Source organism: Theropithecus gelada, chromosome 1, assembly GCF_003255815.1.
Source record: "Theropithecus gelada isolate Dixy chromosome 1, Tgel_1.0, whole genome shotgun sequence".
NCBI classification, from domain to species: domain Eukaryota; kingdom Metazoa; phylum Chordata; class Mammalia; order Primates; family Cercopithecidae; genus Theropithecus; species Theropithecus gelada.
The window spans coordinates 17138535-17161985 of NC_037668.1; the positions used below are offsets into that span (position 1 = coordinate 17138535).

At 43.4% G+C, this 23451-nt stretch overlaps 1 protein-coding gene and 1 long non-coding RNA gene across 7 annotated transcripts; one reads left to right on the forward strand and one right to left on the reverse strand.

The window, feature by feature from the left end:
- Positions 1-55: 55 nt before the first annotated feature.
- On the reverse strand, positions 56-20098 carry TDRKH (tudor and KH domain containing). Of its 6 annotated transcripts, none has more exons than XM_025385710.1 (14): positions 19902-20098; positions 12244-12392; positions 10851-10957; positions 9087-9276; positions 8241-8380; positions 7823-8144; positions 5232-5392; positions 4888-5060; positions 4613-4677; positions 4184-4335; positions 3856-3957; positions 3502-3598; positions 3205-3296; positions 56-473 (listed from the first exon to the last, which is right to left on the reverse strand). In XM_025385710.1, exons 2-13 carry the CDS (start codon positions 12365-12367, stop codon positions 3244-3246), a joined length of 1686 nt encoding a protein of 561 aa, XP_025241495.1. In that variant the 5' UTR covers positions 12368-12392; positions 19902-20098; the 3' UTR covers positions 56-473; positions 3205-3243. The 6 variants fall into 6 exon arrangements, with proteins under 6 accessions (XP_025241495.1, XP_025241485.1, XP_025241505.1 ...); XM_025385728.1 differs by lacking the exon at positions 56-473 and adding an exon at positions 2273-3018; XM_025385700.1 differs by lacking the exon at positions 56-473 and having other exon boundaries at positions 2268-3296.
- Positions 20099-20270: 172 nt separating this feature from the next.
- Positions 20271-21188, forward strand: LOC112612354. Its single transcript, XR_003116849.1, has 2 exons — positions 20271-20771; positions 20953-21188. It is a non-coding gene; the product is annotated as an uncharacterized LOC112612354 (long non-coding RNA).
- Positions 21189-23451: the final 2263 nt, after the last annotated feature.

The following is a 23451-nucleotide window of genomic DNA, read 5'->3' on the forward strand; positions in this document are numbered from 1 at the left end:
TCTAACCATTTACTGAGCACTAATCAGTGAACTCCCTAGTTCAGAAAGACTAAGCTTTGTTGGGCTGTTTTTATCCATATATTTCAGTTGAGGTGCTATAGATGTGGAGAAAACCAGAGAAGACACACAGATCTCTTGGCTTTGGTCCAAGTGGGGGATTCTCAACAGACAGAATAGGTAACATAGAAGAGGGCATTCCAGGGAGCAGGAAAAGTACTGGGTTATACTAGCAGAATGACAACCCATCAGAATGGGCTGTAAACAGGTCAGACTTAAAGGCATATTAAAGAAAAAGACTTTTATACATAGTAACAAACTGCAGGTAAGAATGAGACATTACTCATTTTCCAGGGTAGGAAGTCTTATGATTTATATCAGGGATCTCTATCTTAAGAGTAAAGGTTCCCTAAGGAACTCTGGTAGCACCAATTCCAGGGCTGAGCATGCTTCAGCGAGTTCATTGCAGCCAACATCTGAAACATCAAATAAATGGAAGTCCCTTAAAGATTCCTCCAAGACTACATGAACTACTTCCCAGAGCTGTTCCTTCACCAGAACCTTTCTGCTAATTGGTACTGAGATTTTTCTTTTTTTTTTTTTTGGAGACAGCATTGGCTGTGTCACACAGGCTGGAGTGCAGTGGTGCAATCTTGGCTCACTCACTGCAACCTCTGCCCCCTGGGCTTAAGCGATCCTCCCACCTCAGCCTCTCAAGTAGCTGGGACCACAGGCACACACCACCACGCCTACTTTTTTGTATTTTTGGTAGAGATGGGGTTTCAGCATGGTGCCAGGCTGGTCTCGAACTCCTGAGCTCAAGCAATCTGCCCGCCTCAGCCTCCCAAAGCTTTGGGATTATAGGCGTGAGCCACCGGTGCCTAATACTGAGATTTTTCTGAGAAAATAAATTTTGAGAATTGTGGTTGTGAGAAAATATAGTTGCCATGTAGTATATAGGTAGACTTCACTAATCCCTAAATTTAAAAGACCTGTGTGAGGCATCCTTACGTGTTAATTTTTAATTTTCTAGTTTATCTTGCTTTATCCTTAAGAAAAGTTCATTTCACTTGCCATTTTTCTACCATCCACATTACTATACATTTATATTTACTTCTAAGCACCTCAAGTACTTCAGGGCTCTCACTGGAGCGTCACAGCACTGTCAGAAATGGAAAGATACTATAAGGAAACACGTTAAAATTTTGGAAAAAGTTTACAGTGGAGATCTACTCCTTAAAGATTCCTCCAAGACTACATGAGCTACTTACCAGAGCTGCTCCTAGAATCCAGGTTTCTCGAATCTTAATCTGGGCCTTTTCTTTTGAATAGTATAGGTGGGGTCTTATTCATATAGCCCAAACCTAAATTGGTTCTGGTTCTTAGTGAATTTTTTGGTTTTTTTGAGACAAGGTCTTGCTCTGTTGCCCAGGCTGGCGGTGTGGTGGCATGATCTGGGTTCACTGCAACCTCCGCTTCCCAGGTTCAAGTGATTCTCGTGCCTCAGCCTCCTGAACAGCTGGGATTACAGGTGCCTGCCACCACACCCAGCTAATTTTTCTATTTTTTTTTTTTTTTTGAGACAGAGTCCCGCTCTGTCGCACAGGCTAGAGTGCAGTGGCGTGATCTCGGCTCACTGCAAGCTCCGTCTCCTGGGTTCACGCCATTCTCCTGCCTCAGCCTCCCAACTAGCTGGGACTACAGGCACCTGCCACCACGCCCAGCTAATTTTTTGTATTTTTAGTAGAAATGGGGTTTCACCGTGTTAGCCAGGATGGTCTCAATCTCCTGACCTCATGATCTGCCCGCCTTGGCCTCCCAAAGTGCTGGGATTACAGGCATGAGCCACCGTGCCCGGCTTTTTTTTTTTTTTTTGAGACAGAGTGTCGCCCAGGCTACAGTGCAGTGGCGTGATCTCAGCTCACTGCAACCTCTGCCTCCCAGGTTCAAGTGATTCTCCTGCCTCAGCCTCCCAAGTAGCTGGGACGACAGGTGCATGCCACCACGCCCGGCTAATTTTTTGTATTTTTAGCAGAGATGGGGTTTCACCATGTTGGCCTCAAGTGATCTGCCTGCCTCAGCCTCCCAAAGTGCTGGGATTATAGGTGTGAGCTACCATGCCCAGCCAGTGAATGGTTATTTCTGAAGTGACTTTAGGAAAAGAATATGAATGTGTATATGGGAGGGACACTTGCCTTTCTGTGAGGCAGTTGGCAGTTTTCACCAGATTTAGGCTCACAGCCTGCTTCCACCTTGTGATTCAATCAGAATTTGGTTTTAGAAAATTTTCTTGAGAACTTTATTCGGCAAAAAAATCCTCCGAATGATTTAAACAGAACTGTATACTCTTCCTCTCTCTCCACGGGTGTATATGTGTGTATACATATAGATATTATACTAGCAATTTAGAAAATTTCCTGAGCCTCCTGTCTCCTTTCTACTTGTATTTTAACTAAAGGTTACGGAGAAATAGCCGAAGCAGTTTCAAAAGCCTGTCTCCAATAACATATCAGCAATTGAGGCTAGGAGGCAGTGTTCTCTTCCCACTTCCTGAGGCTTTTAAATATAATTATGCTAATTTTTGCCTTTGCCTCCTGATTCAACTGGAGTCTTTGAGTTCACCACTCAAAAGCTTTCCTTAACCAGAGTCACCTGATAAGGTGAGTCAGAAGTCTGCAGAATCATCACTTCCAATGACCAAAGCCTGACTGTTTCCCAGCCTCGAAAAGGATACAGCCTAGCAGTAATGTGTATCATGACTGGTAGAGGGACTGAGCCTGACGCTGAATGGCCTGGAAGTAACACAGCAGTATTCAAACACTGGAGGGTTGGGGAGGGATCAGGAGGTGGAATGGGGGAGACACACTTGTAGTGTGGTAGTCCAATTTTTTGGTAGTCCAATGGGAGGAGAACATGAATTTGGTCCATAGCAAGCCAGACTGTATGTGTAATAAAGGAAGGACTGCATGGATCCTTTATCATATACTCCTCTCCTCCAGGCACCAGTTCCTATGCCAAATCCTGCCAAAGACAGAAATACACAAAAAGCTTGAAAGTGCTCAATCTGAGAGCAAATTAAGCTGCAGGAAAGCAGCTGCAAAGAAGTATATTAAGACAGGGCACAGGGAACAGGGAATCAAAGCAAGTGCCCCACTGTCACCCTCATTACTTTCCTGTTGCTACAGATAAGATGATAGCTGCACTCACACAGCAAAGCAGATGGCTGAGCAAGCTGAAGCCCAGACTTCAGAGTAAGTAGTCATCTTCAAGGTTATCATCACCAGACATGGAAGCAGCTTCTATTGAAGAGAAAGAAGAAGGAGAAAGTTAGACACTGCTCTACTCTAGCAGGCACTGCCAGCGAGGCTCAAACGAAAAATAGACCTCTTGGTGCTCAATGACCTGACTAGGAACCAAGCCTTCAATTAACCTCCCTAGTCTGGAACGACTGAATGAGAAAAGTTAATCTCCAAAGATGCTCTAAGGAGGAAATACTGCTTGTACCTGATAAGCTGAGGCAGGACAGGGTATGTGTTATCTCTCCAGAGTTCTTTTTGGTCTCAGTGAGCAAGGTGCTGAGAGAGGCATCTGTTTCTGTGGCCTGAGTGGATGAAAACAGTAAAAACGGAGGAACATGTTGGCTTTTAGGAAAAAAGAGGCCACCTTTCATTCTTCTCATCGGACCTGGTTAAGGCAGTTGCATTTGGCTACCAAGAGGGACAAAATGCTCCTTTGGTCAACTACTGGAGGAGCTCAAAGTCCTCAGGAAAGCTAACACAGTATCAGGACTATAAGTCCTTAGTGTCTATGTGCTAGATTTGCCTGGAAGCAGCACCCTGTATAACTACAATGGCTCACCATGTCCTTCAACATGTCTGGGACAGCTCTGTTTTCTTCTATGTCTTCAGGAAGCTCAATTGCGTATCCTTTGTGTACTAATTCTAGCCCAATATCAAGTTTCTGAGAAGAAAAATGAAAAGGGAATGATGTTCTCTCAGTAAGCAAGGGCAAATTTGAGGAAACAAGGCAGAAGGACTGACACTTCAAAGACATTCCTTTGGTGAGATGGTGAGAAGGATCTTAAAAGTAAGAGTAATATCAGATAAGGGTTTCTGAGAAAGAAAAAGTAAATTAGGCCATAAATATACTGAAGATATGGTAAGCAGTGAGTGAATACCAGTCTTACCTTCCCATTGCTAGTATCATATAAGTAGATCTTTGGCCAAGTTGAGATCCCAGTCTGGACATAGCTAGAGATTTTGGCTACCAGAGGCTTCCAGTCAGCACAATGAGTGAGTCTATCAAACTCATCCAAAGCTTCCTCTTCCCATTGGTCACCTGGCAAAAGATTGTAGGGGTTACTACAGATAGGGGTGGGGATTATACCCTGGAGGGAAGCTGGAACTACCCTTTTCTACTCAGGAAGGCACCTGTGTCTTCTCTGGTCGGGTTGGGTCCGCCAGGCAAGTTTCTGGCTGCTGCTAGTGTTGGTGAGGAAAAGGCACCTGACTCCCCAGAATTCAAAAAGCCTGGGAATGTGAGAATTCCTTCCAATGAACTGTATGAAAGTTATTCTATTTGGAGGTAAGCTCAAAAGGTGGCATGACCAATTTACCTGAGGGAGCGATCCGTGCCAGACTACATTCTATTGCTTGAAATGGAAGGCTTAGGAAGTCACTCCTGAAGTAAAAGAAACTAAAATTAGAATCCTGGGGCCAGAAACATCTTCTTATATTGCTCTTTTAGAAAGAACCAACTAACATGAGATGATAACCATCTGCTCTCTGTAAACAGGTTCCCTTCCAAATCCCCCTGACAACTGCCAACAGCTCACCACTCTATGGCCAGAACTGAGTCAGTAGTTGGGATTCAGCTGAACTCAGCACTGACCTGAGAGCCCTGAGGTCCTTCAGTGGGCAATCTCCATTATCTCCAAAGTCAACAAAGTAGAGGTCCAAGTTCCCATTCTCCAAGGTGCCAAGGACCCTGGCTCGATACCAGGAACCATTTGTAGGTAAAGGTGCTGCTACAATGTCTCCTACATGCACAGTCAAGTCTTCAGGCTATATGTGGGGAGGAGGAGAAAAGCAGAGTTACAAAGTGGTAGGTTCATAAACAGAATCACAGGTGGAAGAAAGAACAAGTAGCTACTCCACAGGGAAAGGAAGAGAATACAATGAAAAAGATCTGCCTTCTTTTCATTAAACCCCAGCCCTGTCCCTGTGGCAACTCACCACACTATTCTCATAGTGCTGGGTCATCTCGTTGACAAGCTTATCCAATTGCAGGCTGCGGGAGCCAACGATCTGGATCCAGAAGTGGTTAGGGTGTTCAGAAGCAGAGACGTAGACTTCTAGGTACTCATCAGCATGGAAACTGAAGTCAGGACTAGGGACTAAACACAGAGATAAGGATGGTGGCCACATTGGACCCATCTCTGGTTGGAATGAAGAGATTACACCAGGGCAGTGAGAAGTACAAATACCAATGGCTGTTACCACTTTAAAATGGCAGGAGAGGCAACTGGATGAATCAAACAAGAATATCCTAAAGAAAGATACTAAGCTATCCTTTGTACCTTTCCATGTAACTGAGTAATAACAGCTTACATTCTTTGTCATGTGCTACGTATTCAAATCAGTCACCAATTATAAAGAAGGTAAACCTCCATATGCTAGCTGCAGCATGGATCAGTAAAAAGATATGTGGACAGCAACCTTTACGGACAGCGACGGATGTGGGCCTGTTCCAGATCCCATTCTACCAATGACTGCTTATGTCACCCTGGACAAGTCTGTGAGCTTCTTGGGGACCCAGGTCCTCTTTGCCCACGCTAGCACCTATGTATAGAAGAGATAGCTCACAGCTTTTTCTTTTTCAATAGTGATGTGTTTTTTTTTGTTTTTGTTTTTTTTTTTTTTGAGACGGAGTCTTGCTCTGTTGCCCAGGCTGGAGTGCAGTGGCCGGATCTCAGCTCACTGCAAGCTCCGCCTCCCGGGTTCAGGCCATTCTCCTGCCTCAGCCTCCCGAGTAGCTGGGACTACAGGTGCCCGCCGCCTCACCCGGCTAGTTTTTTGTATTTTTTAGTAGAGACGGGGTTTCACCGTTTTAGCCAGGATGGTCTCGATCTCCTGACCTTGTGATCCGCCCATCTCGGCCTCCCAAAGTGCTGGGATTACAGGCTTGAGCCACCGCGCCCGGCCAATAGTGATGATTTTTAAAAACAATAATGAAACAGGCAATATAAAATCTCGCTGAGAATTTTACTTGTTGATAAAGTATGTCTAGGCTGGGCGTGGTGGCTCATGCCTGTAATCTCAGCACTTTGGGAGGCCAAGGAGGATGGATCATTTGAGGCCAGGAGTTTGAGACCAGCCTGTCCAACATGGTGAAACCCCATCTCTACTAAAAAATACAAAAATCAGTCGGGTGTGATGGTGTGCATCTGTGGTCTCATCTATTCAGGAGGCTGAGGCATAAGAATCGCTTGAATCTGGGAAGCAGAGGTTGCAGTGAGCTGAGATCACGCCACTGCACTCCAGCCTGGGAGACAGAGGAAGACTCTGTCTCGAAAAAAAAATAAAAGTATGTCTAGAGAAACAATATCAGGTAAATCCAATTATTTGATGTATTACTCATTTGTTTCCTGTGTCAGCATTTCGCCATTTTCATCAGCTGTTTTATATTTAGAAAAATATTTATGTTTAGTATTAATTCAACTAAAATATTATTACCAGAAAGGATTATCTCTGATGATAGACATAAGTGTATTCATGAAACAAGCTTTTTATTGCTTTCTATTTTGGGTAATCTAAGCCAGTATTTCTTTTTAAAAAAATATTTTTTTTTTTTTTTTTTTGAGACAGGGTCTCACTGTCACCCAGGCCAGAGTGCAGCGGTGTAATCCCAGCTCACTGTAGCTTCGACCTCCTGGGCTCATGTGATTCTCCCATTTCAGCCTCTCAGGTAGCTGGGACCACAGGTTGCGCCACCACGCCCTAAGCCAGTATTTCTTTTTCTTTTTCTTTTTCTTTTTTTCTTTAGCAGAAAACCTAGGTTATTTGTTAAGCTGTTACAAAAACAAAACAATTACCATTTGAAGTACTTTTAGGACTTTATCCCAGACTCATTTGTTCTGTTACAGAAACTAATCTAGAAGGTTGGAAATTAAAAGATATAACCTAAGAGGTTATAACAGAGCAGGCTGGTAAAACATGGCAAAAGGAGCTCTCTCTTTCCCACCTTGTCTACTTATACCTCCAAGCTCCTGTGCATTCTCATCACGTAGGTCTGCTAGCTCGTAAAAAATGCATACAGTGAAGGCAAGAATTATAGGCCTACTCAGAGGGTACCCAGACACAGAAAGTTTTGGGGCAAATAATAAACTAGAAATATCCTCTTGGTTAATTCATCTTTGTTAATAAAGGTCACGTATCTATCTTTTGCTGGTGACAACTTATCTCAGTATAGTCTGTCTCAAGAAAGAAGTGGTTCAGGTTGGGTTTTGGAAAAGGAAGAAGACTTTCACCAACTTTGCTCCAGAGTGGAAGAGGCACCAAGTTCTCTCCTGCAATTAGGAGCAGAATCTTAAACCTGCATAAATCATTTTCAGTGATCAACATCTGTATCCTCAAATGTCAGCAACTATTGGTGTGGATTCTACCTCCATCCCATCTTCATAACATCTTACTGAATCTTCTGTCCTGACCCCAGCCATATTATACTGGCTGGTCACAGACTGAGAAAGCATTCCTTCTAATCTCTCCAATGTCTAAGCCAGTATTTCTATGTTCTATGATTAATGGGCTCCCTCTTTGTTACATACTTTCAAACATGGACATCTCTGGGATGGCCTGGGCTCCAGACTTCTGAAAGCTGTCATCACTAGGTTTCTCCCAGGAACCTTCCTTTGGCACCACCACAGCCATGTTGCCTCCTCCTTTGGGTGGAGGAGTCACCAGGGGCGCAGCTGGCTCCATGCTAGAACTGGTGTTTTTCCATAAAGCTGGCTCTCCAGCTCCACCTGGCTCTGTGATGTCTTCTCTCCTCACACTGATTGGCTGTTTGCGTGGGACTCTGGTTTCTGCAGAATGAGCAATTCTCTTTCGAAGTTCTTCATCTTCTGAAACTTTCTCCAGTATCAAATGCTGTGGAAAATAAGAGAAAGGCTGATACTCTGACCCGGGATAGAGTAAAAGGATCTTCTCATGCTCAGGTATAACTCAAGTCTATTAGCTACTTGCCTTGGCTGCTGCCACTTCCTTCTGTGTTCCTGAGATTTTTATAAGTCTTGATAGTAGTAATGTCCCTTCTGATTCTTTGTCACAGGTAATTTTGGCTCCAGAGGCCTTACAGATAGAACGAATCGTCTCGCCGCCTCTCCCTACATTAAACAATACATAAAAACCTGCCCTTCCCTCCTGGCCAACCTTAGCTACTGGAGAAAGCACTGTTTTGCATATACTAGGAGAAGAGAATCAGTTCTCATTTCTAAAGTGAACAAAATTCAAGATGTTGAATGGAAAGCAGGAGCTACTGAAATTATTACTGTGAAAAGGAGAATACCATATTCTTTGTTTTTTCCATTTTATTTAAACTCTACACTTTGGCTAATTTCATGTCATTTTCATTTTGACCACTCAGCATGGCCATATCAGGTCGTAAGATATGCTACATGGTGTGTCAGAACACTGGATCAAGGACAGGACATTTCTCTGCCTCTAACAGCAGCATTAAGCGATGCTCTAGGGGAAAGCATAAAAGGTACTCTCCAGAGCACTATCTTAAAAGACTTGAGATAACATGAGCATCCTGAGCTTCCCTTTAAAAATCAATTATAAGGTAAATATAATACATCTACTAGAACCCATAAAGAATCAATTTGTAAGGTTCAGATCACACAACTTTTTGAGGAAACAGGTTTGGTTTTACCACTAGTTCTGCAAACAGTAAACCTCTGGTCTCAATGCCCCTTTTTTCCCCCTCACATGGTAAAGGGGAACTAGGCCAGAAAAAATCCTTGGGAAGGTGTGAAAGAGAGGCAAAGGTAAAGAATAAAGGAAACAGTAGAGGAAGCCATCCAGTGGTACCTATGATTCTGCCCACAGATCTCTGGGGAACTGAAAGCTGCTCAGACACTGGGGTATTCTCTGTCAGGATCTGATGGATTGCTGCTTTGGCCTTGCACACCTGAACAGGAAAACCACTGATAAGCAGCACTCGCTCATCGCCTACATCCTCTGTGTCCACATCAATCCGAGCACCTGTCTGTTTCCGCAGCTGCAAAGAAAAGGACATTTGGCAGTACATTCTGGAAGAGTTCCCTTTTGAGCCCAGCTATAGACACTCTAAAACAAACCCTGGAGGTAGATAGAGTTAGCCAAAGGCATCAGCTAATGCTATCTATACAACCAATCCTCAGTTACTTTATATACAACCTCAGTTGTTACTATCTATACAACCAGTCCTCACCTTATGGAAGGAAATTAGCAACAAATATAACCCCAAATAGCAGTGAATTCAAACCCATTTATCTTTGTGTTTAGAATCCTTTCCCCTCACTAATTTTATTTGGATTAGAGAATCAAATATTTTGTTTTCTTGACATTTCAGCTGAACAATGGAAGATGGTAAGAAGAACCAGGTAGTCATTCAATATTTACTGTCAATTAATGAGAGTTCATTAATTCCACAGTAGAAAAGGATAATTTGGCCAGGCACGGTGGCTCATGCCTGTAATCCCAGCACTTTGGGAGGCCAAGGCGGGTGGATCATTAGGTCAGGAGATAGAGACCATCCTGGCTAACACAGTGAAACCCTGTCTCTACTAACAATACAAAAAATTAGCAGGGCGTGGTGATGGGCGCCTGTAGTCCCAACAACTCGGGAGGCTGAGGCAAGAGAATGGCGTGAACCCGGGAGGCGGAGCTTGCAGTGAGCTGAGATAGCGCCACTGCACTCCAGCCTGGGCGACAGAGCAAGACTCTGTCTAAAAAAGAATAAGAAAAGAAGAAGAAGAAGGAGAAGAAAGAGAAGGAGGAGGAGGAAGAAGAAGAAGGAAGAAGAAGAAGGAGAAGAAGGAGGAGGAGAAGGAGGAGGAGAAGGAGGAGAAGAAGGAAGAAGAAGAAAGAAGAAAGAGAAAGAAGAAAGAAGAAAGAAGAAGAAAGAAGGAAGGAGGAAGGAGGAAGGAGGAAGAAGAAAGAAGAAAGAAGAAAGAAGAAGAAGAAGAAGAAGAAGAAAATTCAAGCTATAACATGCTGACATTCACCCAGTCAAAAACCCATATTTCAAACTAAGTCATCCTTTCTCTACGGAGAAGTACTCTTCTCTAGAAGGAAAGTCCAAAAAGTTTAGTTAGCTAAAAAGTTCCTCTATTTGTTCTTTTAAAAATATACATAGTGGCTGGGCCATCCCAGCACTCTGGGAGGCCAAGGCAGGCGGATCACCTGAGGTCAGGAGTTCAACATCAGCCTGGCCAACATGATGAAACCTCATCTCTACTAAAAATACCAAAAATTCGCCGGGCACGGTGGTGAGTGCCTATAATCCCAGCTACTCGGGAGGCTGAGGCAGGAGAATCACTTGAACCCAGGAGGTGGAGGTTGCAGTGAGCTGAGATCATGCCATTGCACTGCAGCCTGGACAACAAGAACGAAATTCCATCTCAAAAAAAAAAAAAAAAAAAAAAAAAATATATATATATATATATATATATATTTTCACACATACACACACACACACACACACACACAGAGTATGGGAATGTTTTGTGATATGGGGTCAGTGGAAGGAAACAAGAAATCAATAAACAGAATCAATCCTTGGGAAAGCAGACTGCCTGCTCAGACACTTACTTGTTTAATATTGGCTCCTTGCCGGCCAATGATGAGCTTCACAGCCTCCTGGGGAACCCGCATCTCTATCTCAATGTCATCTTCCCCAACAAATGTCAGCCGCTCTTCTGCACAGATCGTTGTTCATCAGATCAGACTTAGGTAACACCCAAAGCTATTCTAACTACCAGTCCTCCCCAGAATCTGGCTGTCAAAGAGACACTGATCCAAGAGATAAAGTGAGGATCTCAACCATAGTAACAAGGAAAAGTGGCATCTGAATGGGAATTAGAAGGTCCCAAAAGATCAGAGATGGGCATTTTCTCTGGGACACTGTTTCAGATGCTAAAATGGGAAAAACAGACTCTGCAATAAAGAGGAGCTGGGGTCTGGGCAAATTACTTCTCCTAAGACATGACTACTGGAGAAGAATGAAGGCCAAAGGTTGTCTGAGGGGTCCATTAGGCTCAGAACTTCTCCTGACTGATATGTACATAAGTCATTTCTCTAGGTCCTATTAGATCCAGCCTTTGAGGTAAGTGCCTTCTACTAACAACTAGGGAACAGGAATATAGAAAAAAGATGAGTACAGAAATTAAAAAAGAACTCTTTGCTATGTTGATGTTGCTGAATAAAACACATCAATGGAGTTATGAGTTCATTTCATAGACTGGCTTACTTTGCTATGTAAGAACATAGCAAAGACTAGGCCAGGTGTGGTGGCTCACGCCTATCATCTCAGCACTTTGGGAGACCAAGGCAGGTGGATCACCTGAGGTCAGCCACGCTGGTGGTGAAACCCCATCTCTACTAAAAATACAAAAATTAGCCAGGAGTGGTGGCGCACACCTGTAATCCCAGCTACTAGGGTGGCTGAGGCAGAAGAATTGCTTGAATCCAGGAGGCAGAGCTTGCAGTGAGCTGAGATTGCTCCACTGCACACCAGGGTGGGCAACAGAGTGAGACTCCATATCAAAGAAAAAAAAAAAAAAAAAGACTAAATAATTTTAGTCAAAGATTCCTCACAGAAAGCCAATCACAATACCTGAGTCAGGCATGGAGGCACATGCCTATAATCCTAGCACTTTGGGAAGCTGAGGTGGGCAGGTTCCTTGAGCTCAGGAGTTCAAGACCAGCCTGGGCAACATGGCAAAACCCCATCTCTACAAAAAATACAGGTGTGTGGTACACGCCTGTGGTCCCAGCTACTTGGAGGCTGAGGTGGGAGGACTGCTTGAACCCAGGAGGTCGACACTGCAGTGAGCCAAGATTGTGCCACTGTACTCCAAGCTAGGTGACAGAAACCCCACAAAAAACCCACACAATACCTGGCAAGGAAAGAGTTTTTTTTCAATTTAACAAGGCAGGAGCATGTCTGAACATTTTCACATGTACAGTCATAGGGTTCACATACCTCTGCTTTCCCTATACCTGCGGTATAGGATATAGGCAATTGTTGCACTGGCTGGGATCCCAAGGCCCAGGGCTATTTTCTGAATGGTGGACAGGCTTGTCCAAGAAGTTCGTTCAGTGGACATTTTCTGCTGTACTCTGACTTACATCCTGAAACAAGCAAAGCAGGGAAAAGAGGGAGCTTTCATCCAATACTTGTATGAATAGCAGAGAGGCATGGGAGCACATTATTATTGAAAAGAATACTACTGCCTACCTTCCAATTTCAAGAGCTTCAGCAATTTCAAAATTTATTTCATATAAAAAGGGCTCAGGGTATTTTTTTAAAGTTAGCTAAGGTACACATAGAATTAAATAGAAGCATACTTCACTTTCCCCACCCAAGGAGAACTGATCAGTTTTAAAAGACAAACCAAAAAAAAAAAAAAAAAAAAAACAACTAAATGAATCAAATATTTAAAATATATATACTTAGATTTCATATTAAATTATTTAAAATTACTTATCTAAGTCCTTTTATGCCTCCAGGGGTTTCCAGAAGCTGCTGCCTCTGCAAGTAATACCATTCCAGGCTTAGTAAAGGCCTTACTATTTACCTTTGTTGGAAGTACAGTCTTCATTTACTGTCTCTACTTTTGGTTTCTATTTATTTACTCCTTAATGAACAGTGAAATGGGGTTCTTCCCTACTCCATCACCAAAACTGTAACTTCCCAGATAATCAACCCAGAGGGCATGCATGGAGCCTTATCTCATCCATCTCTCTGCAGTAGCAGGAAGGTAGCCACTCCTTCCACAAAACTCTTTCCTTGGTTTCTGTGCCCTCTTTCTGTTGGTTTCCTTTTATTTCCCTGGAGGGTCCTTCCAAGTTTGGGCTTCTCATCCTGTGCCATCAATTGTTAATGTCACTCTGCTCTCTTTAGACCATTTCATCCACATATGTGGGTTCAATTACTACCTATATGTTAATAACATCAACAATGCTGCATCTGGCCTGATTGAGAAGCCCAAATCTTACTTAGACCACTGTAATGGCCTTCCTACAGGCTTTCGTGCTGAGTTTCTCTCTGACACTGTATCTTCATTTTGCTGCCAAGCAAACTTTAATGTGTTCCTCATTATATTTCCTTATTCCACATAGTTTCTCAGCCTCCCTCTCCACTCAAACCTCTCATGCTGCCTCCTCCAACCTTTCTCAACTGAGGTCCTTGCTTTCTATTTCACTGAGAAAGTAGAGCATTCAGAGAAAATATCCACAAGCTTCTACACATTTTCCCACCTACCTCCACCTGTGCCTAAATGCTTGCTGTTCTCTCCTGTGACCACAGATGAACTGTCTCTGCTCCTAGCACTGAAGTCTTTCATAAAAGCACTGCTCCACAAGTTCTCCTTGCTTCTCCTGCATTATTAACATTTTCTTTCCCCTCTACTAGACAGTCCCATCAGCAGACAAACATTCTCCGTTCTTAAAGAAAACCCTGGATTTCACTTCAACTACTTCCCATTTCTTTTCTTCCTTTTAAAGGAAAACTTGAGTGTCAATATATCTGTCCTCAAGTTCTCTTCTTAAATCCACTCTAACTGCTCACATCAGGGTCACCAATGATTTCACATTGCTCAATCCAAAGACTGATTCTCAGTTCTCATCTCACCAGATGTCCCCACAGTATTTGGCACAGCTGGTGATTCCCTCTTCTCTGAAACACTTTCTCCATAGCACACCCTCCTGGTTTTCCTCTTTCCTTTCTGGCTATTCCATCAGTCTCCCAGTTGCTGATTTCTTCGCATTTTTCTATCCTCTAAACACTGGAGTGCCTCGGGGATCTGTCCTTTGCCCTCTTCTCTGTTCTACCTCACTTTCTTGGTGATCTCAAGTCTCATTCACAGACTGGCGTTAACTCCTATCTATATGCTGATAACTTCCAAATTAATAGATCCATGTAGGACCCTTCTCAACTGCCTACATGGATCTCCATTTGATGTTTAATATACATCTCAACTTAACACTGAGCTCCCGATTCACCCCCTTGCCATAATCTTTGCCATCTCAGCAAATGGCAATTCCTTTTTTTTTTCTTTTGAGACAGGGTCTTTCTCTGTTGCCAGGCTGGAATGCAGTGGTGCAACTATGGCTCACTGCATCCACAACCTCTGGGCTCAAGCAATCCTCCCACCTCTCAGCCTCCCAGTAGCTAAGACTACAGGTGCATGCCACCACGCCTGGCTAATTTTTGTATTTTTTGTAGAGAGAGCGTTTCACCATGTTGCCCAGGCTGGTCTTGAACTCCTGGGCTCAAGTGATCCACCAACCTCAGCCTTCCAAAGTGCTGAGATTACAGGGGTGAGCCACTGTGCTCCGCCTCGACTGCATTCTCTTACTTTGTCATCCTCTCTCTCACACTGCACACTTAGCCTGTCAACAAATCTTATTTGCTCTACCTTCAAATTATCCAGAATCTGACCACTTTTTCTCTTTGCAGTTCTATGACCCTGCTCTAAAATACCATCTTTTCCCTAGATTACTGCATTGCCTAATGACGTTCCTGCATTTGCCATTGTCCATTCAGTTTATTCTCAGCACAAGAGCTGGAGTAAGTACTATGTGCTAGATGCTATTGTGGCACCAAAGACACAAAAATGAAAAGATAAATGTGTTGAGTAGCTACTATGCCAGGCACATTACATAATTTTATTTAATAGTCATATAACCCTGTAAAGTAGGAAATATTAATCCTATAGAAGAGTACACACGCTTGAATAGGTTATCTAATCTCTAACCCAGAGTCTGGGTTATTATTTGCATGTAAAAAACCTTGTAAAGTGATTTTAGAAATCCTTCCCCACCCTTCTTTTTACCTAAACTCTCAGGGTAACAGCACCTGTATTTTTATTCTTTATTTTGATTAACATATCCAATTCAAAATTAATACCGACAGAAAGTATTGTAGGTGGTTAAAAAAACACTGAAGACTAAAAAAACTAAAGATAGGTAATAAAAAACTGAAAACTAAATACCTGTATTTCTAGATATTACGATCAAGTAGAATAAAGCAAGCTGGCTTTAAATGAGATTTGCTTAAAAATGAGTAAATGTAACTTTGCTATAATTTGCCTCCAGGTACAAAAATTCAACCCAAATAATTATAATAAACAAAAATGTATTTCACCTTGGGGGGAAAAACTGGCTTTATCCTGGTAAGGCTAAAAACATACTCACTAATACAAAACCTACTGTGGAATAAAACTTAGGCTTTCAGGGAAAGCACAGCCGATCAGGAAGAGTGAAGAGAGAAAGGAGAACATCTAGCACCGAAATCTCACTGAGGAGCAGATAGAGTCAGGTAAGGGAGGCTGGAGGTAGGTTTCTTACAACAGTCATCCTCTCTTATCCTCGAGAAATATGTTCCAAGAACCCCAGTGGATGCCTTGGAGTACTGAAAACTATAGGTTTTTTCAATGTGATAACCAAGATGGCTACTAAGTGACTAAGAGGCGGGCAGCATATACAGCATGGATATGCTGGACAAAGGCAGGATTCTCATCTGGATCAGGATGGAGATTTCACCATGCTAGTCAGAATGGTGCACAATTTAAAACTTAAGAATTGTTTATGCCAGGCGCGGTGGCTCAAGCCTGTAATCCCAGCACTTTGGGAGGCCGAGACGGGTGGATCACGAGGTCAGGAGATCGAGACCATCCTGGCTAACACGGTGAAACCCTGTCTCTACTAAAAAAAAAAAAAGAATTGTTTATTTATGGAACTTCCCATTTAATCTTTTTGGACCAGGATTGACTATGGGTAAGTGAAAGCAAAACCACAGAGAAGGGGAGACTACTACACTGTCATACAGATGACCAGAATTTGCATCTGGCCTCAGAGTTTTACTGATCAATAGAACTGAATAAAGTTCTTCAGAGAACTACCAGAAGTTTGCCAAATCTATTTTTTCTATATTCTGGTTTTAAACAAATTTAATCCACCTTCTTGCCCGGACTCGCAGCCTGAGCAAAAAATAAAACCGCCTTTTACTACTGGGGTGGGGGATGGGTACCTCTTTTCAAGTGTGTTGTCTACTTTGGGTCATTACTCGGTAAATTCAGTATATCATTTTTAGAGACTATCAGTCTGAGGGAATACTGTTCTCTCCTGACCTTTCTAGAATGTAGGACAGAAAGGGTTGAGTTTAATGTAGGCTGTTTGCTTTCATTTATGAGGTTCTTTCTCCAACTCATTGGATAAACATTAGCTTCTCTTTTTTTAAATAGGCTGCAAATAAAACCCTTCACCACCCTGAAAATTTGGATGGTATTATATAAGCATCTTTGTATATACCAAAGGAAACAAATTGTTTCATAAAGGAGATTTTTGGCTTAAGTAATTCTTGAATACATACTTCCCAAACTGCTACTTTCCTACATTGAGATGGTTTATTCTTGGTTTATTCCAGAAAGGATTTGACTTCTTTTGTCCCCTGATTACTTCAGATATTTTCTTTTTTCTTTTTTTTTTGAGACAGAGTCTCGCTCTGTTGCCTAGGCTGGAGTCCAGTGGCACGATTTCAGCTAACTGCAACCTCCACCTCCCGGGTTCAAGGGATTCTTCTGCTTCAGCCTAATGAGTAGCTGGGACTACAGGCACCCGCGACCACGCCTGCCTAATTTTTGTATTTTTAGTAGAAACAGGGTTTCACCATACTGGCCAGGATGGTCTCAAACTGCTGACTTCGTGATCCCCCCGCCTCGGTCTCCCAAAGTGCTGGGATTACAAGGCGTGAGCCACCGTGCCCACTTAGATATTTTCTTATATGACCACTCAAGTTCCTAGCTTGTCTCCATTATTAATGCGTCTTGGTTAAATAGTGCTACCTCCTTCTTATGTGCTGAGCATGTTGGGGACAGAAGGAGGAAGAAGAATTTGTACTTGGAAACCTTCAGAGTCTAGAAAACAAACACCAAAACAGGCTGGGTACAGTGGCTCTTGCCTGTTAATCCCAGCACTTTGAGAGGCTGAGGTGGGAGGACTGCTTGAGATCGAGTATTCAAGACTAGCCTGGGCAACACAGTGAGACTCTGTTTCTACAAAAAAAAAAAAAAAAAAAATTAACAGAGGCCCAAAGGACTAGCTGGGCGTGGTGGTGCACACCTGTAGTCCCAGCTACTCAGGAGGCCAAGGTGGGAGGATGGCTTGAGCCCGGGAGGTGGACGCTGCAGTAAACTGATCACACCACTGCACTCCACCCTGGGCAACAGAGTGAGAATTTGCCTGAAGGGGTTAAAAAAAAAAAAAGTATAGGGCAAGATGTGTGTATGTTATATGCAAATACTATGCATCTTATACAAGGGACATGAGAATCTATGGATTTGGGTTCTGTGGGGTTCCTGGAACCAATCCCCTGCAGATAATGAAGGGAGAGACGACTGTATAAATTCTTGGTCAATGTGACAGCTGAAAGGAGCTAGAACCTTAAGGTTTATTTCTTAGATGGTGCATAGCTGAAAATCATCTCATTACAACTCATTTTCCTTCTGCAAACCAATACTACATGAATGAACTGCAGTAAATGGACATTTATTCAAGCCAGTAAGTATCGAGTTCTGATGTGTGCTTGGCACTGGGGACACAACAGTCAAGATAGACTTGGCAGCTGCCTTCATGGAGTTTCTTGTCTGGCATGGAAGATCCTGACGGGCAGGAGTCTTTAGGTCTTAAAGGCTTTGGGAAACTGAAATCTAGCCCTATGAACAAGAATGAACTTGATCTGTATTTTCATGCTGTTTGCTTCTAAAAACACCTTTCTGGCCACAATTCATGCTTATGGGGCATAGAAATCAAAAGATTTTATAACTAGAAGGGACTACAGAACTTATTTGATTCCATTAATAATGTTCAATTTGGGAAACTGAGGCTCAGGGATAGAAAAGTATTGATCTAAGGTCACACCGCTAATTAGTCATTTCTACACAATACAGTGTGCAAGGGAAATAAGTCTGTTTTGATGGCCAGTCATAATCACACCTCTTTACAGAGGCCCAAAGGATTAGCAGAACTTTTGTTTTCCAGTTCTGACACTATCAAGTGCCGAGGGGCCTCTGCAGCCAAGGCCCCTCAATCTCGATCCCCTACACTGGGTTGAGTTGCATTGCTATGCGCTTCCACAGGATCCCCAATACGCCTTCATTCACACATGCCATGCTTGTCATTCTTGATTAACATCTGTGTCCGTGGTGAGGAGAATGAATTGAAGGCAGCAACGGTAGCTTCAGGAGACCAATCAGGGACTAGTCCAGGTGTCAATGATGGAGATGGAAAGTAGACGAATTGGAGAGTTTGTTGTTGTTTGGATAGAGACAGAGCCTTGGTCTGTCACCCAGGTTGGAATGCAGTGAATGATCATAGCTCACTGCAGCCTTGAACTCCCACAATCATCGGGCGTAGCTGAGATTATAGACGTGGCTTTTTTTGGCCGACTTCTATTTGAAGCAAAAGGTAAATTTCACTAACTCCTCTTCAGACATTACAAATGAATTTGTGCTAGTTATCAGCTGATGTCTCAAAAATGAGAATTTACTTGATCTGTCACTATGGTTTTGTTCACAATTTTCATATCCTTTCAGTTGTAGGTTTCTCTTAAAGAGAAATGGAAAATAATATAATGTAAACGGGGATAACTGCGTAGTACTGACTGCTAGTTTGTGTTTGATTTTATTACTTAAAAATTGAATGGGAAGGAGGAAGAGACTAGAACTTAAGACCACAGTTCCTAGGGGAAGCTAAGAAGAGGAGATGAGGATCATTGCTGAGTGAGGTATGTGGTTAGATAACGGTTTTCAGTAAAAGCTAACTTTGAAATTTCCTGACATTTGTATTGAACAATTGCCAACAACTATCTGATATGCATTGCTAAGGCTTACTTTATCATTTAAAATGACAGGAGTCAAATAGGATGTGATCAGGAGTCAAATCACATCGTTAGCTTCATGAAAGCATAGAGAACTCATTCCAGTATCTCCTAATAACCAGAACCTACCAAGGACCTACAACATGGTGACATGCTTGAATCGAAGCAGCTCAATGTTCTCATCCTTGGTACGTTTTATTTTAAACTCAGGAGAAAAAAAAAAGCGTCAACCCCTTTCTCTCAAAACAAGGAAAGGGTCTAAAAGTCAATCCTTCTAATGGGGGTCTCCAGCCAACCCCCACGATGATACCTGCATTAAAGAATAAGGAGGGATACTGGAAAAACAAAAACCCCAAAGTATTATTCTGACAACTGTCAACAGCCATCCTATTAGCGATAACTAAAGAAAAAGCTGGGGAAAGTTAAAGGCAAAGTGATACATGGATGGCAGCTCTCCGTCTCAAAAAGGCCCAGTGGACGAGTGTGAACTGACTCAGGGCAAATACAAACGCTCCTGCACCGGGTCCGTTGTGGCCTAAGCGTGTGACCGGAGCATTTTCCTCAGATATAGTTACGAGTTCCCAGTGGGTCAAGTTGCCCCCGAGCGGCGTCTCACAGCCCAGGGCTCCGACTCCCGCCCCTGCGCCCCACATCCTTCCCTCGCCCCGAAGCACGCCATAACCCTCCCTTCCCTCGATCCCGCATTTCCGTCTCCTAGTGGCCAGGGCTGCCCATGACCCAGTCTTTCCCACTCCCCAAACCTTCGCTCTCCATCCCCGCCTTTACCGCTGCTCCAGTCAGCCGTCGAGCGCGCCGCCTCGCGCCTCACCCCAGCTGCAGCCACAGCCGCCGCCGCCTCCCACTCCCACGGCGACTGGGAGGCCCGCCTGCGGCGCTTCAGCCGCCACTTCCCCGCCCCCGCAGCCCGCTAGCACCAGTCAACACCCTGCTCGCAGTCCGACCAATCGCCTTCTCCCGTAACAACCAATCCTTCCGCGGGCTGCCCCTGAGCGACGTGGCTGCTGCTAGCCACTGCCCAATTACCCGGATGGAATCCAAAGCAGGCCCACCCTGTCAGCCAATAAGATCCAGGAAAAGCAGATGTTGTTAATTGAGACCGCACCTGCTGAGAATTAAACAGCCAATTACAAGCTTCCCGGAGACCTCGCAGACCACCTCTAAGGCCAATTACCGAAGAGTTTTCTATCTTCTAACCCTCGGGGGAAAATCGGCGCTCATGCTGCTGGGACCTAGGCGTGAGAGCGTTGAATCATGCGTGTCACCGTTCGCACAAAATTGGTGTCTTTGTACAAAGACAGTGCCACAACACAACTCAGTGACCATCGGGAGAGCAGCCTCATGATGGGCGATGCTCTATTAGTTGTTTCTCTTGCGATATTTTGCGTAGATCAGTCTGGCTCCGCGTATGGCGACGAGTACTCAAGAGACACAGAAAACGTTTTCTTTTTGGAAAACATGAAATAGGCTTTGTAGATGGAGAGGAGGTGAAGGGACAAGCGGTGCGCCGCAGAGAGCGAGGACCCACTCTTCTATTCCTCTGCGGAGGCACGGACACAAGGTGTGGCCCGAAACAGCGGCAGGAGAGTGAGACCCGAGCTCCGACCGCAGTGGTAAGGGGGCAGGGGACCGTAGGGGCGCCAGGGGCCCACCCTTCCCTGGGGATTCGAGGAAACGAGTCGAGGCGACAGCGTGAAGGCCTACGCCGCGGGGTGGCGGGGGGCGTTTCTGTGGGAGCGAGGAAGGGAGCGGGTCTCTGCAGGCGGAAGTTTGCTTTGGAAGATTTTATTCCAGACGCTATCCTGGTCCCTGGACCGTTAGGAACGGTTGGGTCCTGCTACCGCCTCCGCACGGCAGGGAGCCTCGCGAGCCCAACCCTGCGCCCTACGCGGTCCACCCTGTCCCCGCCCCGCGCTAGGGGCTCACCCTGGGGACAGCTGTCGGGTGCTCCTGGTCATTGGGGGATCTTCCGCACTAGCTTCCATCACAATACCTGGCAGGTGATGAGCAATTAACGTTTGCTGAAAGAACGCAAGGTTGTATCTTTTGTCAATTAGGGAGATGCCTTTGGGCTTCAGGTTTTGCTTTCTATTAATATAAAAATGTGTATGCATTTTGAATAAGTAATGCATTTACATTCCACAAAATTCAGAAAAAACAAGGTTATTATAGTGAATAAATCTTCTTTCCTTCAAGGCAACCAGGGTTACCAGTCTCTTGTGAAAATTTTCACAAGATATTCTATAGTTAATGTGTGTATATGTGTAATATATACAGTGTATATATATACACACATATATTTTGTTTAACCCAGTTAATAACATACGCACTATTTTGCAACTTTCTTTGATACAGTCTGGAAATCTTTCCGTAGCAGCATATACGTATCTGCCTCATAGTGATAGTTTCGGAGTGTGCCTGAGGGACATATGAAGGTATATTTAACCAGTCCTTTAACATTTTATTGATATGCAAGGATACTTCATTTCCTTCTTGCATATCTGTATGATAAATACTTAGAAATGCAAGTGCCAAGTTAAAGAAGTGTGTGCATTGTTTTTTCATTTGGATAGATAAAATTTTGCAAATTCCCTTCCTCCCACACAGATTTTTATAATTTTCATCCCACCAGCAATTTTTGAAAATGATTTTAGTTAGTATTACCAAATTGCCTTCCCTGGAAATTTTACCAATTTTGTCTCCCATCAGCAATGTATGAAAAGAACCTGTTTGATAGCACACTGGTGCTGTTAAACTTCTTGATTTTTGACAATCTGATCATGTAAATGCTATCTCATTGCAAGATAAAATTTCATTGCTCTTATAAGTAAAGTTGAGCATCTTTTAATATAGTTACATGGCAATTTTTTGGTAAATTCTGTTTTTCTATTCTGTTCATATTTTTATTGGTTATAGGGTCATTTCTTAATACTTGCTGTTTGTATATAAGTTAAAAGTATTTTCCCGGCCAGGTGCGGTGGCGCACGCCTGTAATCCCAGCACTTTGGGAGGCTGAGGCAGGCTGATCACTTGAGGTCAGGAGTTCGAGAACAGCCTGGCCAACATGGTGAAACCAGGTCTTTACTAAAAACACAAAACTTAGCCTGTTGTGGTGGCAAGCGCCTGCAATCCCAGCTACTTGGGAGGCTGAGGCAGGAAAATTGCTTGAACTGGGGAGGTGGCGGTTGCAGTGAGCTGAGATTGCCACTGCACTCCAAGCTGGGTGACAGAGCGAGACTCCCTCTCAAAAAAAAAAAAGTCCCTTTTCCCAGTTTGTTCTATGTATACTGTTTATACATATAACAAGTATTTTCCGTTTTCCCAGTTTGTTCTATGTATATTGTATATTTTGAGGCTGGTTTCCAACTCCCGACCTCAGGTGATCAGCCTGCCTTGGCCTCCCAAAGTGCTAGGATTAGAGGCCTGAGCCCCTGCCCTTAGCCTGTTTATGATTATTCTCTGCAAAATTTAAAAATTTTTATGTAATTGAATTTATCAGTATTTTATTTGATAATTTCTGGGTTTGTTTCTTTCTTTTTTTGAGACAGAGTCTCATTCTGTTACCCAGGCCAGGGTACAGTGGCGTGATCTCAGCCCACTGTAACCTCTGCTTCCCAGGTTCAAGAGATTCTTGTGCGTCAGCCTCCTCAGTAGCTGGGATTACAGGCGTGTACCACCACACCTGGGTAATTTTTATATTTCTAGCAGACTCAGCGTTTTGCTATGTTGGCCAGACTGGTCTCAAACTCCTGGCCTCAAGTGATCCACCCGCCTTGGCCTCCCAAAGTGTTGGGATTACAGGCGTGAGCCACTGTGCCTGGCCAACTTCTGTGTTTCATATAATTTTTAGAAAAGTCTCCCACTACTTAAGATTATTCTTAAAGGTCCTATGTTTTTTGAAAAGTACTTTGATAGTGTCTTTGTATATGTAAATATTTGATTCACCTGGAATTTATTTTGGTGTAAAGGTGTGAGATAGAGATCCAACTTGGTTCTGTTTTTTCCAAATCCTTCTTATTGAATAACCCATGTTTTCTCGATTGTTTTTGAACGCTACCTTTATAATACCACATTGCCATATGTATTTGGGTCTGTTTCTGGATTTTTTTCATTTTGTTCCATTGATCATTTAAAAATTTTTTAAATTGTGTACATTATGTTTTTTTTACCACAATTTAAAAAATTAATTTACAATATACATACAGAAAAATGCACAAATGACAAGTATATATCTTGATGAATTTTCACAAATGGAATACATTTGTGTAAACAGCAGCAGATCAAGAAACAGAA